General features: G+C 36.0%; 1 protein-coding gene across 1 annotated transcript in view; it reads right to left on the bottom strand.

Annotated features, from left to right (window-relative positions):
* IRAG1 (inositol 1,4,5-triphosphate receptor associated 1) overlaps positions 1–14,925 on the bottom strand; it is a gene marked incomplete at both ends in the record, with an annotated part of 39,902 nt that overhangs the window by 5,001 nt on the left and 19,976 nt on the right. Inside the window, 9 exons of the mRNA XM_082000189.1 lie at positions 1,157–1,224; positions 2,386–2,493; positions 4,433–4,482; positions 5,111–5,252; positions 5,993–6,124; positions 7,744–7,884; positions 8,967–8,997; positions 11,741–11,861; positions 14,134–14,212. Of these exons, the coding sequence (XP_081856315.1) occupies positions 1,157–1,224; positions 2,386–2,493; positions 4,433–4,482; positions 5,111–5,252; positions 5,993–6,124; positions 7,744–7,884; positions 8,967–8,997; positions 11,741–11,861; positions 14,134–14,212 (872 nt within the window). The remainder of the gene's footprint in view (positions 1–1,156; positions 1,225–2,385; positions 2,494–4,432; positions 4,483–5,110; positions 5,253–5,992; positions 6,125–7,743; positions 7,885–8,966; positions 8,998–11,740; positions 11,862–14,133; positions 14,213–14,925) is intronic.

Genomic DNA, 14,925 nt, shown 5'->3' on the forward strand with positions numbered 1-14,925 from the left:
GATAAATTATACTTTTTAATTTACTATACTTATATTTATCCATGTAAATTTACAAACCTACATGATTGTGCCCCTGTACTCGGCACTGGTGAGGCCGCACCTCGAATCCTGTGTTCAGTTTTGGGCCCCTCACTACAAGAAGGATGTTGAGGTGCTGGAGCGTGTCCAGAGAAGGGCAACGAAGCTGGTGAGGGGTCTGGAGCACAAGTCTTATGAGGAGCGGCTGAGGGAGCTGGGGTTGTTTAGTCTGGAGAAGAGGAGGCTGAGAGGAGACCTTATCACTCTCTACAACTACCTGAAAGGGGGTTGTGGCGACGAGGGTGTTGGTCTCTTCTCCCAAGTAACTAGTGATAGGACAAGAGGAAATGGCCTCAAGTTGCGCCAGGGGAGGTTTAGATTGGATATTAGGAAAAATTTCTTCACTGAGAGGGTGGTCAGGCATTGGAACAGGCTGCCCAGGGAGGTGGTGGAGTCGCCATCTCTGGAAGTGTTCAAAAAACGTGTGGATGTGGCGCTTCAGGACATGGTTTAGGGGACATGGTGGTGCTGGATTAATGGTTGGACTTGATGATCTTAAAGGTCCTTTCCAACCTAGTGATTCTGTGATTCTGATTCTGTGATTCTGTGATGCTGGATATCGTCGTATTTCAAAATATGATTCTTACCACCTGGCCACATGTTGAACAGGCAAAGGCAGAACACAACCTTCTCTTACTGGGATAGTCAAGTTAAGGTATGTTAGTACCCAGGGTTGCTCATGGCCAACTTTAGATACAGCATTAATTTGTTGCAGGGAATATATTAAAAAAAAAAAAAAAAAAAGCCCAGTTTTATCAAGTTCTGATGTCAGGCCTACTCAAATGTGTAAATGTATAATCTTCTGCTGCAGGTTTACTTGATGAGTTCTAATGATCATAGCAGGTTCAATTTAGTTCTGAGATACTGCTTATAAACTCTTTGAACATGAAAAGAACAATACGACCACGACATAGTAAAATGCAGTTACCAGACTGTGAATCAACCTAAGCCAATATCATATCATTGATTTCAGTACCTTATGCCTTCGTATAACTTCTGTTAGGAAAGACAGAAGTTATACAATTTTCATTTCATACTAGGATTTAATAGGTAATGAGATGACCTAGAGAAAACTCACTTTTCTAGAAGTGCTGGCAGAACAGGAGTAGATGTTAGATTGCTCCTTCCATTACTAGGCGATTCAGACTGTAAGTGAAAAACAGCAATAAATGTTACGTCCATGAATTAATTTCAAATGAGTCTTCAGTAGAATGACAAAGTCAACATGGTCCTTAGGTTTTCTTCTCACACCCATGAGCAAGGTGTCTTTAATATGGAGCTTCAAAATTACTCCCACTAGCCACAGTAAACAATAGCCTTGCACACCAAGAAGAATTTTCGGCAGCATCCCCTTCTACCCTGCTTCTTTTTTCCAATAAAAGTCTTTCTTCTTCATCTATTGATCACTGAACAGTAAAATTACCCTATTGCTTCTCTCCATATTATCCTAGGAACATTAATTTGTTAGCTAAGTTTTCAATGGAAAATTTTAAACAAAAAAAAATTATAATAAATCAAGGTAAACAAACACTCTTGGTTCCTGAAACAGTTGACTCCGAGTACATAATAACTAAATAGCACAGATTGTTTTCTTAAAACTAAAAATGGATTTAGTTTCTCAGCAACACGCCTCATTTAAATACCCTTACTTTTTAACACAAAACTGCATAATTTTCAGGTTATGTGCCATCTTAGCTCATCTCTGAACAGTTGATATGCCTTGCAGTTTTCTTCCAAAGCATTCCTATAGATTTATTAGGCTCAGATTAGATTCTCATTTAATTTATTCAAAATTTATAAACAAAAAGTCAAGGTAAAGGCTGATAGCTCCACTAATCCCAGATCATCCCAGAACTTCTAAATTTGTACCACATACATTTCTGTATGTTAATTACATGCTTTTCTGTTTAGTGGACTTCTTTGGCAAGGAAGAGAAGCAGTCCAATCATCTTCTATGGATTCTAGCTAAAACTTCTCTCCTACAGTGAACAACTATTTTTACTACTTCTTTCCAGTACGTTACTACAGATTAAAAGGTAAATTGCCTCAACTAATGTCTAAATGCCTCTGAATCAACAGCTAGCCCTGTTCAGCTCTGTGCCGAAAGTGATCATTTATGGAGGTAGATTCTGAAGGCATATGTCCCTTCCACAACAGGAATTGCCTTTGTCCATCCTCTTTGCTAGGATGGAATCAAAATAAATTAAACTAATGAAAGGGCTTATATTTTTTAGTAATGATGGCTTGGCCCTATGCAAAAGTGTTTTAGACAAAAAGTAGTATCTTTAAACTGTGCATTTTACTTACCAGGGATGGCATTGAAGTTACAGGTGAAGCTGTTGACGACTGACCAGGAATGTTTAAGGAGTTAAATTTAGGAACAACAGCAACACTGACTCTCCTCCGAGGCATATTCTGTGACAAACAACGTTTTTTTTTTCTATCATACAACAAGATAAGCTGAAGAACAATTCTACAAGTTAATAGGTATGGCAGAGATGTAGGTTAATGTCCCTTAGGGGAAAGAAGAGTTGGGAGCAAAATTAAGATAAATGGCTGTTCGGCCTGTGCTTTTCCCCAGAACATTTTCTAGTACTGTCTGGTATGGCAAGTGCTTAGAGTGAAATGATGTGTTGTACAGGGATGCTACACCATTCCCTCCACACTGAAAGCCCAATAGCATAAGTCAGAGAACAGATATGTTCTGAGCTGTTATTGTCATTTCTTATTAGAGGCTATCATCTTTGGTTTAACCAGATGTATAACGATACTGGGAAAAGTGCCAGTGTAACACTGACTGGAAAATAACGAAGTTACACGTGAAACTCTTCTCTTGCTACATACTCATTTTGATATACTGCACCCACTATGATATATTATTTCTAAACCTACAAATTATAACTTACAGAAACAATAACATCCATTCCCTCCACAAAAGAACAGAGCCTTCTCCCCAACCCTTGAGTTCTTAGATATCTATCTAGCATCATGCAACATTGCTTACATTTTCCAAAGACCATGTAAATTCTTTATATGATAAACACATGCTAGCTTTACACAATATATTCTAGCTCAAGTATAGATCATGTAAGTTTTTGCTGTCATGAGGTAAGTAGCCAAATACTTCATCCTATGATATACACCTAGTGAAATCTATGTTTCCCACTGAGTGAAAAATCCAAGCGCATGCAGCATTTAACAGCTTCATCTTAGTGCATATCTAAACACTTCTAAGATTCTGCTCTAGATAACTTCACAGGAAAGGAGTTAAACACAGATTGACTAAATATGTAGGAGTCACCTACTCCATGATCCTGGTTCTAGACAAAACCAACTATATCTATTCATTATCGACAAAGGTTTATTTAATGTGCTTCTGATAAACTATACTGGAGAGTCTGCAGCCATGTTAGGCAGCCCATTCTAGTATTTTGAGGTTCCCCCTTCCCCCTGTTTATTATTATTATTTGTACTTGTCCTTGTTAAATTTAATCTTTTTTTGGGACCTCTGTTTCAACTTACTTGCTTCTCATGCTGAAATCCAGTCTTGCCCCCAGCATGCCCTGTGCTCTAATTCTTTCTATTCAGCACTCAGAAGTGGCAGGAATAAACTAAACCTAAAGAACTACAACCCAAGCAAATAAAAATATGAAAAGAAATAGCAGACTTAATATAATGCTTCTGACTACCAAATTTCATTGGTTACATTGGGACTTGGCTCTCTCAAATCACTGGTTGTTTTAGGAAGTTTTGTGATAACTTCATCTCCAACACTTGGAAGTTTTGCAGAAATGGAACCCTGGCCATGTTAAGGTTATTAATTGGTCAAGCCAAAACAATCCTGAGATAATCTTTCATTCTGAATGCTCTGTCAAACCAAACAAGATATTCTGATGCTACCTGAAAAATGATCCCCACTTAAAAATAACTGTTTATATCTAAGGTACTCTGAACATGGTATAATACTTCAGATAATGAAAATGATGAGATCATTGAATCCCTACTCATCTAGTAAGTTTTGATCCAATGTTCAGCTTTCTCACTGAGGAACTAGAATAAAGCACAGGACATAAGCCATTTTCTGGAGCACAGGTATGCAGCCTGCAATACAATTATTCTTTAATAAATAGGTCCCTTTATTATTTATAGCTTCACAGAAAGCATTATCATTACTGCATAGGGTCATTCTTAATCATGTATCCAAAATTACAAAGCATTTGCACTAAATTACGTGAACAATACTGAGAGTTTACCAGCACTATGTTTTGAACACAGCCTAAAAAACAATATATGTAGACAAAGAAATTTCACTACATAAAATGTTCACTTCATTTTCTTTATATTGTAGAAATACCTTTCCAACAGTAAGAGACATGGATCTAGATGAACGAGGTACTCCATCTTCTGCATAAAAACAGTAGATAAAGAACAGTCAGACTATATGACTATCTATAAATAATATTAATAGAGCCCTTGCTTGTATTTTGAACTCAGATATAGTATATTCATATAAGGTCTGTAGTGACTGCATATTTATCTGTCATACAGTTCTGGTCTCAGTTACACCTGAAGAAGAAATAATTGCAGAACCATTGTACTGAGATCAGGCAAAAGCCCACTATTTGCCTCCGTATACAAGTTTTTGCAAAAGAAAATACTCATATTTCAGTTTCCAGCAAACTAGGAAAGAAAAAGTTGCAAAAGAAAAAAATAATTTTTTAATAATGAAATTTTGCCACCATCTGGCATCTAAGAGGTAGTTGCAAGCTATTGATATGTGCAAGAGGCCAATGAAAATATCACTGGATCTCTTGCACTTATTTGGTAAGTGGTAGTGATTTTAAATTACTGTACTATAGGATTAAGTATGGCTTATATGAAATATTTCAGCTGTTCTACCTATAACTTTTGGAAATCTACTCCCGTAGATCAGAACTTCGTGAACAGGTTTCACAACACTTCACTTTTTATCATTAATAGCACCTCTCTGTATAGAGGTGAGACAAACCCTTAATTTTTTTTTTTTTTTTACCAGATGCACCATAGCTTCTGCTAGAATTCTGATTGGCAAGTTTCTTGAACTCCATTAGTTCAGCATGATCCTTTTCGTATGTTCTTTTCAGATTTTCCACATACTGCATCATTACTTCCGTTGCCTTTGACATACGCTTCTCCTAAGGAAGAAAAGAGGGAAATACTCAGGTAACCTCTGCACCCCTCAAACAAATCATATGCTCCCTCTCAGGGAGCTAAATCTGGAATAGTTGTTCTGAAAGAAATATTTATACCTCCATGACGGAAAATTCTGAAGCTAATTAGAACACAAATGCATATGCATTCATATACATCCACAGAATATCATCATTTATTTTGTCAGATTTACACAGTCTGCCTGTGTTATTAGTTATGTGGTATATGAACATTCGTCTTCAAACCTTCGGAGGTCTCAGTCACTGCCATCGATCTAGTCACTTTAGTGCCCCGAGGCAACAGTGTTGAATCTGGGAGGGTACTGCTGTGTTCTCATTCATACTTGCTCTGTTATTACACCCTATAGTTGTCTGACTAAGCTATTGCCAAAGGCAGCTTACTGAACTAGATGAGCTTTTTGACTCAGAAAAGTTTTCTCATTCATGCTGCATTGATTTTAAATACATTTCTTGTGATGCAGCTATAGTTCTGAATAATATATATGCTCCTATTGTACAGATGTTGAATAGCTTCGTGACTAATCTGTTTGAATTCTATTTCCAGACTGAAATAGTGTTTTATCTAACACTACAATAAACGTCTTTAATCTGTCAAAATGACAAATAAAATTCAAAGGGCTAATATAACCTCCAGCTATGGCTGAACAGGGGAAAGAGTGAACATGTGCAGCCAGGATATGCGTTAGACACCAGGATGTTCTTACCTGGCGAATGGCTCCGACCATCTCAGCACGACTAGATAGTCTAGCAGCTAAACGCCGCAGAACAGCAATATCCTCCAACAGCTTCTGGTAAGTTTCTCTGTGTTCATAGTGATGCCATAAGTGAGCTGAAGACTGAAGTGAAAATAAGTAAGCTTTGTTGTCATGTCTTGTGCCTGAAACTTTTAGTTCAGATGAAGCAGTCTGAGCCACAGAAGTGAGGCAGACATGTCTAGGCAGAACTACACATGGACAAGTTAGCCCCAGAGGACTATCATCACTATCACCAGAGATAACATGGCAAGTGCAGCAGCTCTGTTTCAGAATGGTGCTTCACTTCAAGGCACACCTTTCAAGGAGTTAAAAAGGGCTAAGCACATCTGCAATAGTTTTCCTCTTGAAATTAATGATGAATCATGCCTAGCTACCTATGAACTTTACAAATGCCAAGCTTATTTGAACTAGTACTTACGAATGATTACCAAAACACAAAGAACATTTTAATTCGCTGGGCACAAGGTGTTAAGGCGGCCATTTATGTTCTTTCAATTCCATGGTACTTCACTTATTTGGAAAATAAGACATTATAGTCTCAAGAATTCCAAATGTAAAAGAGTAATCAAAACCAATATGGCCTGTCAATCAAATGGCAATTGCATTCTCAACTGTTTTTCATCAATCAATACACACGTTTATGCACTGGATCAATATTGTCACTTTGATAGCTCAGACTAATACTGAAAAGCACTGAAGCATATAAATTCCTTGGGATTAGTTACCAAAAGCAAGAGTAAATTTAGATGTTTTATTAGGCCTTGTGAACACCTTTTCACTGAATGAGTTTTCTGTTCACAGAAAAGTTTGATACGAGAAAGCCCAATACAATTTAGTTCAGACTTACAGGCAGACTTTGTGATGCCGGATGATTACTATGTTCTTAAAGTGCATTTTCAGGATGCACCAGTTTTGGCATTGAGGTTCTCTTAAGCAATTAATCACTGTGTTGCTGTTCACAATATCCTCCCTCTGACCAGCTGCATTGTGCCCTAGTTCTCTGCAACTCCTCACTTGTATTACTGCAAGAGTAAGTCAACGCATTGAAATGATCTGTGTGAAAAGAATAACCTCTCCTCCTCCTCTTTTCCCCCACTTCAAAAGGAGTCATGTGCAGCAACTTTTTGGGTAATTTGAGAAATTGCACTTGTACTGCAAACCTTTGACGAATTTGGCGCAATGACAACAACTACAACAACAAAATTTTCTTAAACTTATTTATCACTGAATCTAGTGTGATAACAAATTGCAGCTTAAATTTGACTGCAAGATCTGAGAAAGCATAAGGGAATCTCTTTCAGAAAAACATGCAAAATTTCAGATTTTCAAGTTTTTCTTGGCAACTGTAACTTGCTTATTTTCTCATACAAATCTGAAACTCATATAAATCGTCTCTCTCCTGAAGTTAGGTTTCTGAATAAAACATCAATTATCACAACATTGATGAAAAAACAGATATAGACTGGTAAAACTGTCATTGAACCATATAACACGTGCAATGGTGGCCCACTCTGGCAGAAAGTACTCTCTCTAGTGTAGAGTGGTAGGCAGCTCACACTAAGGAGCTTGTGCAGCTGAAAATGAAGTTCTGGGGCTGAATTTACGATAGATATAAGCAAGCATAGCTACATATATTTCAAATGCGCGCGCACTTTCATGTACGCTACAGTTCAGAAAAAGAATTACTGTTGTTTTCTTACCGTAATGGCTGCTTTAAAGTTTTCCAGTTCCTTCTCAGCATTCTCTTCAGTAAGATTTCTCTCTCTCTCTGCTTGGTTAATTCTAGATTCCAAGGTATAACTATCATTTCTAAAGGCCAAGGAAAGTTGCACAAATACATTCTGTTTGGATTTAAAAAGGCATTTTTACATAAGTGTCACAGTAATGTAATTTCCTGTAAAAACTTACGAATAAGGTATGTTTAACAAACTTTGGTGCTTAAATAAGTATTGAAACAGAAAATTTAAAATATTTAATTAGATTGTGTCCAAAAATCACTTCTTTTTACTTCCTCTAAAATATGAATAAATGTGTTGCTGCCTTTCTTCCTGAATGCTCTAGTGATCTCCCAGAAAAACAGACATACAATGAAGGAAGTATCCTACCAGAAGTATCAGAATCACAATGGATCTGTTTTCTAGCTGGACTTCCTCCAAGGGTCCCCAAGGTTTTTAAACAGATAGTTTGTGCAGAGGAAGTCCAGGGATGAGCTCACCATTAGCATTGTTTTACTTAAGGGACAAACACCTACCACTGAAGCCAACAAAAGATTATGTATTAACATTTTTATTCTCTTGCACCCTGCTTTTAAAGATTGTTTCTTTCTTTAACAGATGCATTATTTCTTAGGATAAAGATGCACAAAGCACCAACAGTTCCATTAGACTGGAACTAAATAAAGATCTTTTTCTTGACTGGTATGTGGAAAAAAAAAGAAGAAACAAAGCCAGCAAGCTAAAGAGCAACCTATAAAAAAAAATTATTGGCTTGAACTGAAAAAGTAAAAATTGTGTAAACTGACTGCAAGATATACAAAACCTGCCCCAAACCTCCTACGGGCCAATACAAAATACATTTAACTCATTTAGTTTCTGGTCTCATTTAATCTCAAATTTTTTACTACTTTAAGTATATTATAATAATTTCCAAAATGAACGTGTATTGTATTAAGAAGAATGAAAAAACAAGTGTTTTGCTTATTCCTACTCTAAGTCTTTTCACAGTTTATATTGCCTGGGACAATTTCCCATATTTCATAAAATTGTTATTTTGATTGAGCTCAGTATGTGGTTTTTTTCTGAGAAATATTAAAAAAAAAAAAAAATCCCATTTCCTGGTTCTAATAAGCACCCTTAGACTTACAGAAACCACTTAAAATAAAAATACAAATTAAATATTAATTTAAATTTAAGAACATGCTTACCTCAACTTCTTTTTCAGTAAGTGGAGGGGAGCTAGAAATAAAAGCCAAAAATTCACATTTTGATTAGTTTTGTCTCTAAAAACAAAGCAAAAAACAAAAAAGAACAACAAAAGACATTCTCCCGTTAAATATTTTATGAGTTTTTTTGGTTAAACCAGTATTTAATTAATTCAATTGTACTTGTGATGGCTAAACGCCCTGTGTGTGTTTTGGTTTTTTTTTTTTGTGTTTGGTTTTTTTAAAGCAACAGCATGGTATTACCTGAGTATTGGCAAAAACATACCAAAGTTTCTGGCAACTGCAAATACTGCACTACATAGTGATAAATTGTGAGTATAAGTGCAAGACAGAAGTTACCCATTTGAAGTTGCGGGTGACAATATACTATACTTCGGATTATTATCTTTACCCGTTTTCCTTCTGTTAACAGTTGAAACCTCATGATGATGATCACAGGTAATCAGAGACGGGCAGAACTCAAAATCCAGCTCACGGTGTACTGAACTATCCTGGTTTGGCTGCTAGCTTTGTCAGAAGTTAGCTAACAATGATTTTTACCATGATTATGACACTGACAAAAGTTTATGTTTGAGTTTAAGGAGTTTTCCACCACAAGAATGATTACTGACTACACAAAAACTAGAAAAAGTTATCAAAATGCAGTTTCATAGAATACTATAAAAGAAATGAGATAGACAACATTATATTGCAAGATCTCACTTAAAGGCTGTCATCCCATGTGTTTAAATTTACAGGTTCTTATTCCCTGTAATTGTTCCAAAACATCAGAGAGCTATTCAGTTTTATGCAAGTGAATAGACAGGAGAAGCATCTGAAAGAAATTAAGAGAGCTCTATATACAAATTCTAGTGGATGCCAGTGATAGGAGTTCTGGTTAACGTACCTATCATGACTGTGCAGACATGATACTTTCAGAAAATTCAAATATTATTGTAATATTCATTGCACCATTAATCCCAAATACAGAATTCAATACTTCTGGCATCAATGACTGGCAGATTTTTCTTGCTGGGTAGAATAATATTGATACTTGAGCAGTGACTAGAAGAAAGGAGGCCAGTATGTCCCTTGTGTTGGAAAACCATTTTGTGCATAAAGTATTAGTAGTCATATTACTTATTGTTATTCTAGAAGGAAGCCCACTAGAAGGAGTAGTCCTTCTAGACAGAAGTTCAAGCATCTGTATGTGTTATAGAACACAGCACAGAATGATAAAATTCATGTCTGTCTTTTGGTTGGGAACCTTCTGAGAAATTTATAGTAAGAATGAAAAGTTACGTGTGCTTTTATTAAACAGATTAAGCCAGATGATTAAAGAACATTACCTGAAAAACAGAAGACCTGTCTATTATCTGATCTTCAAAGCCGGTTCAGTATTTACCTATTTTGTACTAAGCTATGAAATTACATTTCTTTTTAGTATTAGATTACAATCAAGCAATAGTCTCTTTGAACTTCTTCACAACATGCATTCATTTATATAAAACGTTGTATATAACAGTTCCTTCACAACAAATGTTAAATATTTATTTAATCTGCACAGAACACTTATTGACTGCTTCAAATGACTGAAGGCCTCTGGTATTTACAGTATAAAAACACATGGGTGAATTTAGGAATAGTTGTGGCCAAACCTTTTTGGAATTGTTTTAATGTCTGATAAGCATTTTTTTGTTATGGTTTTATTTTTCTCAAAGAAAAGGATTATGCAGAAATACAGAAGCTTAGCTTTATTCTAATGCAATACAAAATAAAATATGCTCAGTCTCTGAAGTTATCAGTGGTGCAAGGTATGCAAGGCATGTGGTGACAAATGCTTCATTTGATCTTTCTTCCCTATATTTCTTGGGTCAGAGCAAAATATTTTCTGAAGTAATGGACTTTTGTATCATTTTAAACATAAACCTCCTGCCCCAAAAGGAAAAGTCCACTTAAATTCTGTCAAGAAAATGTTACGTTTGGATAGCAGTAGACTCAAATCAGAATGAAAATTGGTGTTTGTAAGGTCTAGACAAACACCTGGCAGGTACGGTCTATTATGTCTCCACCTCAGAAGAGTATGAGCCAGAGGATTCCCTTGCTATATTTACATTGCATTATGCAACAATAGCTCTAGTTTCAAATAATCTCTGGTATGGTCTATCATACACATCTACAACATGCAGGCATACTGTTTCAGATTGCATAAAAGGGAAATGAGAAACTCCTGAGCCACGGCAGCAATCTCTTAAGTGCCTCCTTGCACAGCCCAAGATCAGGGAATTTGTGAGCAAGTCCTTCAACTATGTTTGCAAAATAAACTCCATTTCCCTGAAAAATCGTCACCTGCAGAAAAACTGCAGAATTCTTACATGCCCAAATTTTACTAGTGGAAAGCATTATCTGGCCTGATTATTTTTCTGGGTGAAAGAAATACTAACATTTTCAACATGAATTTATATATGCAGCAGCAATCCTGAAAACCAGGAGTGGACAGATCGGTAGAAAAATCTGTATAAAAATGTACTTGTAGCATGTCAGTTAGGTTTCAGACTTTTTATGTAGAACTTACAAACTAATTTTAAAAGCTGGCCAGTTACTGGGAGTTGATGCAGTCCCCAAAATTTTTCAGAAAATCTGTGTTGCACATTTTAAGATGCAGCAATTTGTCTACTTATATGGAACCCCTATGAATGGAACTCCAGGGTGTTCACTGGAAACCATTAGTGTGCCTTCCCCCGGATGATGTCTTTGTACTTCTAATGAGCTTTTACCTTCCCGGCAGTGATTTGTGCACTCGTAGTTTTCGCAGCAATACATCAGGAATGCTGGGCATGACATCAGAGCTATTCTTTGTCTCTTCCTCTTCAGTGGGAGAGGGGAGAGGTGAAGGGCCTAAAGACATTTTCAGATAAAAAACTTCTATGTTATTTGAAAAGTCATGCATTAACTGTTAATAGTCAGCATTTCGGAGCCAAAGAGGATCTTTCAGCCTATCTGTGTCCTTTTTAAAGTCAAAGAAGATTTCACCCCAACTATACTGGGAACAAAAGTGAACAACAAGAAAAGGTCCATCCCTTCGTGCAGAACGTTACTTCCTTAATTGCATATGGTGATACATCACTCATCTCTCCTTTACTGCTAAAGTAAAGATCCCATGTCTTCCTTTTGAGCAGTAGCAACAAAAGTAATCAGTACAGTTGTCATCCTTTATGTAGAAAGACTGAAGTGATATGCACTCTGACAGTCTCTAACGCACTGAAAAATAACTATTGTATTAGCATTTTTCCTAGAATTCAAACTGAACCCAAATTCGTTACTAGAACATCTACCCTAACATTTTGCATTTGTGCTTTACCAGTACAGTTACATAGTTTCTGGAATATTTTAGCTTAGATTTTGTAATAGAGTACTGATACTTTCTAAGGCTTTAAATGCCACCTGCTAAGATGAAGTCCAGTATAATGTACTATACTGCAAACTTTGTGCACCATTTATGGTGATGAACCTACAACATGTACTTGTTTGCACTGCGTGTTCATTGAAACAGGACATAAAGGTTATAATTGCATTCTCTACTTCTGTCACTTTCATAAGGACCAAGAGATGGCTTAAACTTTTTTTTAAAAATCATCTTACTTAACTTTTTAATTCTAATTTTATTTAATTTGATATATAATTCCCTTATCTCCTTCTATCTTGCCAGAATTTAATGAAGGACTCTCCTATAGGAAAGTTAGGTTCCCCAGTCTGAGTCTCAGACTTGGGAAGGTATCTTCACACAGCTCTCCTGTTCATTTGGCGTAACAGTAAGATTCTCAGACTTGCAAAACAAATAGTGTGAAAAAGCTGAAATTTTGTAAATGTGGAAAGCATTAACATGAAAGACGGAAGAGAATGGGATATTCTTTCTAGCTTTTTAGTTCTGTGCATTTCCTTTATATTTAAAAATTCCAGTATTTACTTAAGAGCAGTCATATGTGTCCCCATAAAAAGCCAGCCTGATATCACGATGTCTCCAGATCTAACATATCCCACTTATCCAAACTTCTGTATATGCAAAGTTGTGTTTACTAAGATGATGACAATAACTTGGCATTGATAGCAAAACATGATGGAGCCAGTATATTTGATTCATAACAGTAATAATGAAGTAGCTAGCTATTTCCTATTGAGTATTATGAAGAGTATTAGGAAAAAGTGGAAACCGTCTTTGGATCAAATCTTTGACAATCAGTTTCAGCTCCTTTCATATTATCCATCTCTTTTTCAGTTAATGTGGCCTTAAAAACATTCTGAACAAGTTCTGACTTAACTACTGCCAAACAAATATACAGTTTTGGTTTAAATATTTTCAATTGATTGCTCAGCACTACTGCTACTTATTTCTTCCAGTTGTTGAATTGTTCTCAGGATTAGATCTGTGCTCTTTATTTCTATTCTGAATCTTTTTAGATGCACCTTACATGCATCAAGTCTCATTTGCTTGTGTTAGACTGGAAAAAACATTTGGTGCCAAATTTCTATTTCCTCGTTTATGTAGAGTTTTAAGCCTTTTCGTTGTTAAAAAGCATACAAATTGAGCTAACCCCTCCCCCCACACCCCCCCCCCCCGATTATTGTAAGGCATATTTTTCCAATCATTCAGTCACATTTATGTCTCTCTTCTGGCCTTACTCCTCCTTATCCACATTGATGTAGAGCTGTGGACCAGAACTGAACATGTCGTTCCAATATATGCCACATAAATACTAAAATAATAAAGCAGTCCATCTCTTATTTATACTTTCAAGGATCAAATTCACCCTACAATACCTTGCAGAGGTCACATCCATTCAATCTATCACTGCTAAAACTTTTTTTCAGAAAGTCACTCAAACTTGAGACAGCCCTCCTTCTATTAAGTACGAGCTAGACTCTGTCCCAGGTATGCACCTTCTAATTTGGTTGTAAGAATACCTACAGTATTTCTTTGCTCAGATCATCAAGAAATTCAGGTATTTCAATTATTGGTCTCTCTTATTCATTATTTACTACCTTCCTCCATGATTGCTTCATTAAAACTACTACTGCAATTGTGGAAAGATTTTTTTTTCTCCATATTAGTCAATTATAAAAATCAGTTTATAACAAACACACACTGCTTCCAGCTTTTATGATACTGCACCTTTTTCCTGTTCAGCTGCTTCGCTAAGATCAGGAAGTTTAAGTCCAACTAAATTTTGATTTCTCATCAAGATATGCTCCTGTTAAGAAAAACAGTAACATTTCTAAGTAACTTAACTAGAAATCTCAATTTAAATATCCCTGCCACGTGAACATTGAATATAACATTCACTTGAGTTAATAAACATCATGAAGATATTTATATTAAGTTATAGTTAAATGCTACATTGCATGGATACATGTACATTCACACACACACACTTTTAAGTAGTACGTATTTCAAATTTCATACATGTGTTATTTAGAAAAATTCCTGGTCAGGCAGAGATTTACAACATGTGCCACTTACTCAACTAGAAAAATCAAGTTTTGGTAAATGAGAGCAAAAAAAGCAATTTTGGATATAGCCATAGTAATAAGTAAGTATTCCAGAAAGGACAGAAAATTCAGAAAAATCACACTGAAGCTTGGTATGCTACAGCTGCAAGTTAATACTTCACTGTTATACTTCACTCTGCCCCTACTCCTTACAGGTAGGGAAAAATGTACTCTTAAGGATTAAACCTTGTTATCTTATTTCTTCTTCTATCATATCCTCATTTTCTATTAACAGCTTCTAGGACTTTCAAAATTACGTGGCTCAAGTGTCTCTATAATCAAGACTTCCAGTACATATATGCTAAGAAGATGTGTATTATATAAACAGGAAAAGATGAATACCTAAGCTGCCATTATCAAGCAATACAATGGGAATGAAATAACCAAAGTGCAGAATTTGAGGTCCTCACCTGTC

This window comes from Phaethon aethereus, assembly GCF_964289735.1.
Source record: "Phaethon aethereus genome assembly, chromosome: 5".
Taxonomy (NCBI): domain Eukaryota; kingdom Metazoa; phylum Chordata; class Aves; order Phaethontiformes; family Phaethontidae; genus Phaethon; species Phaethon aethereus.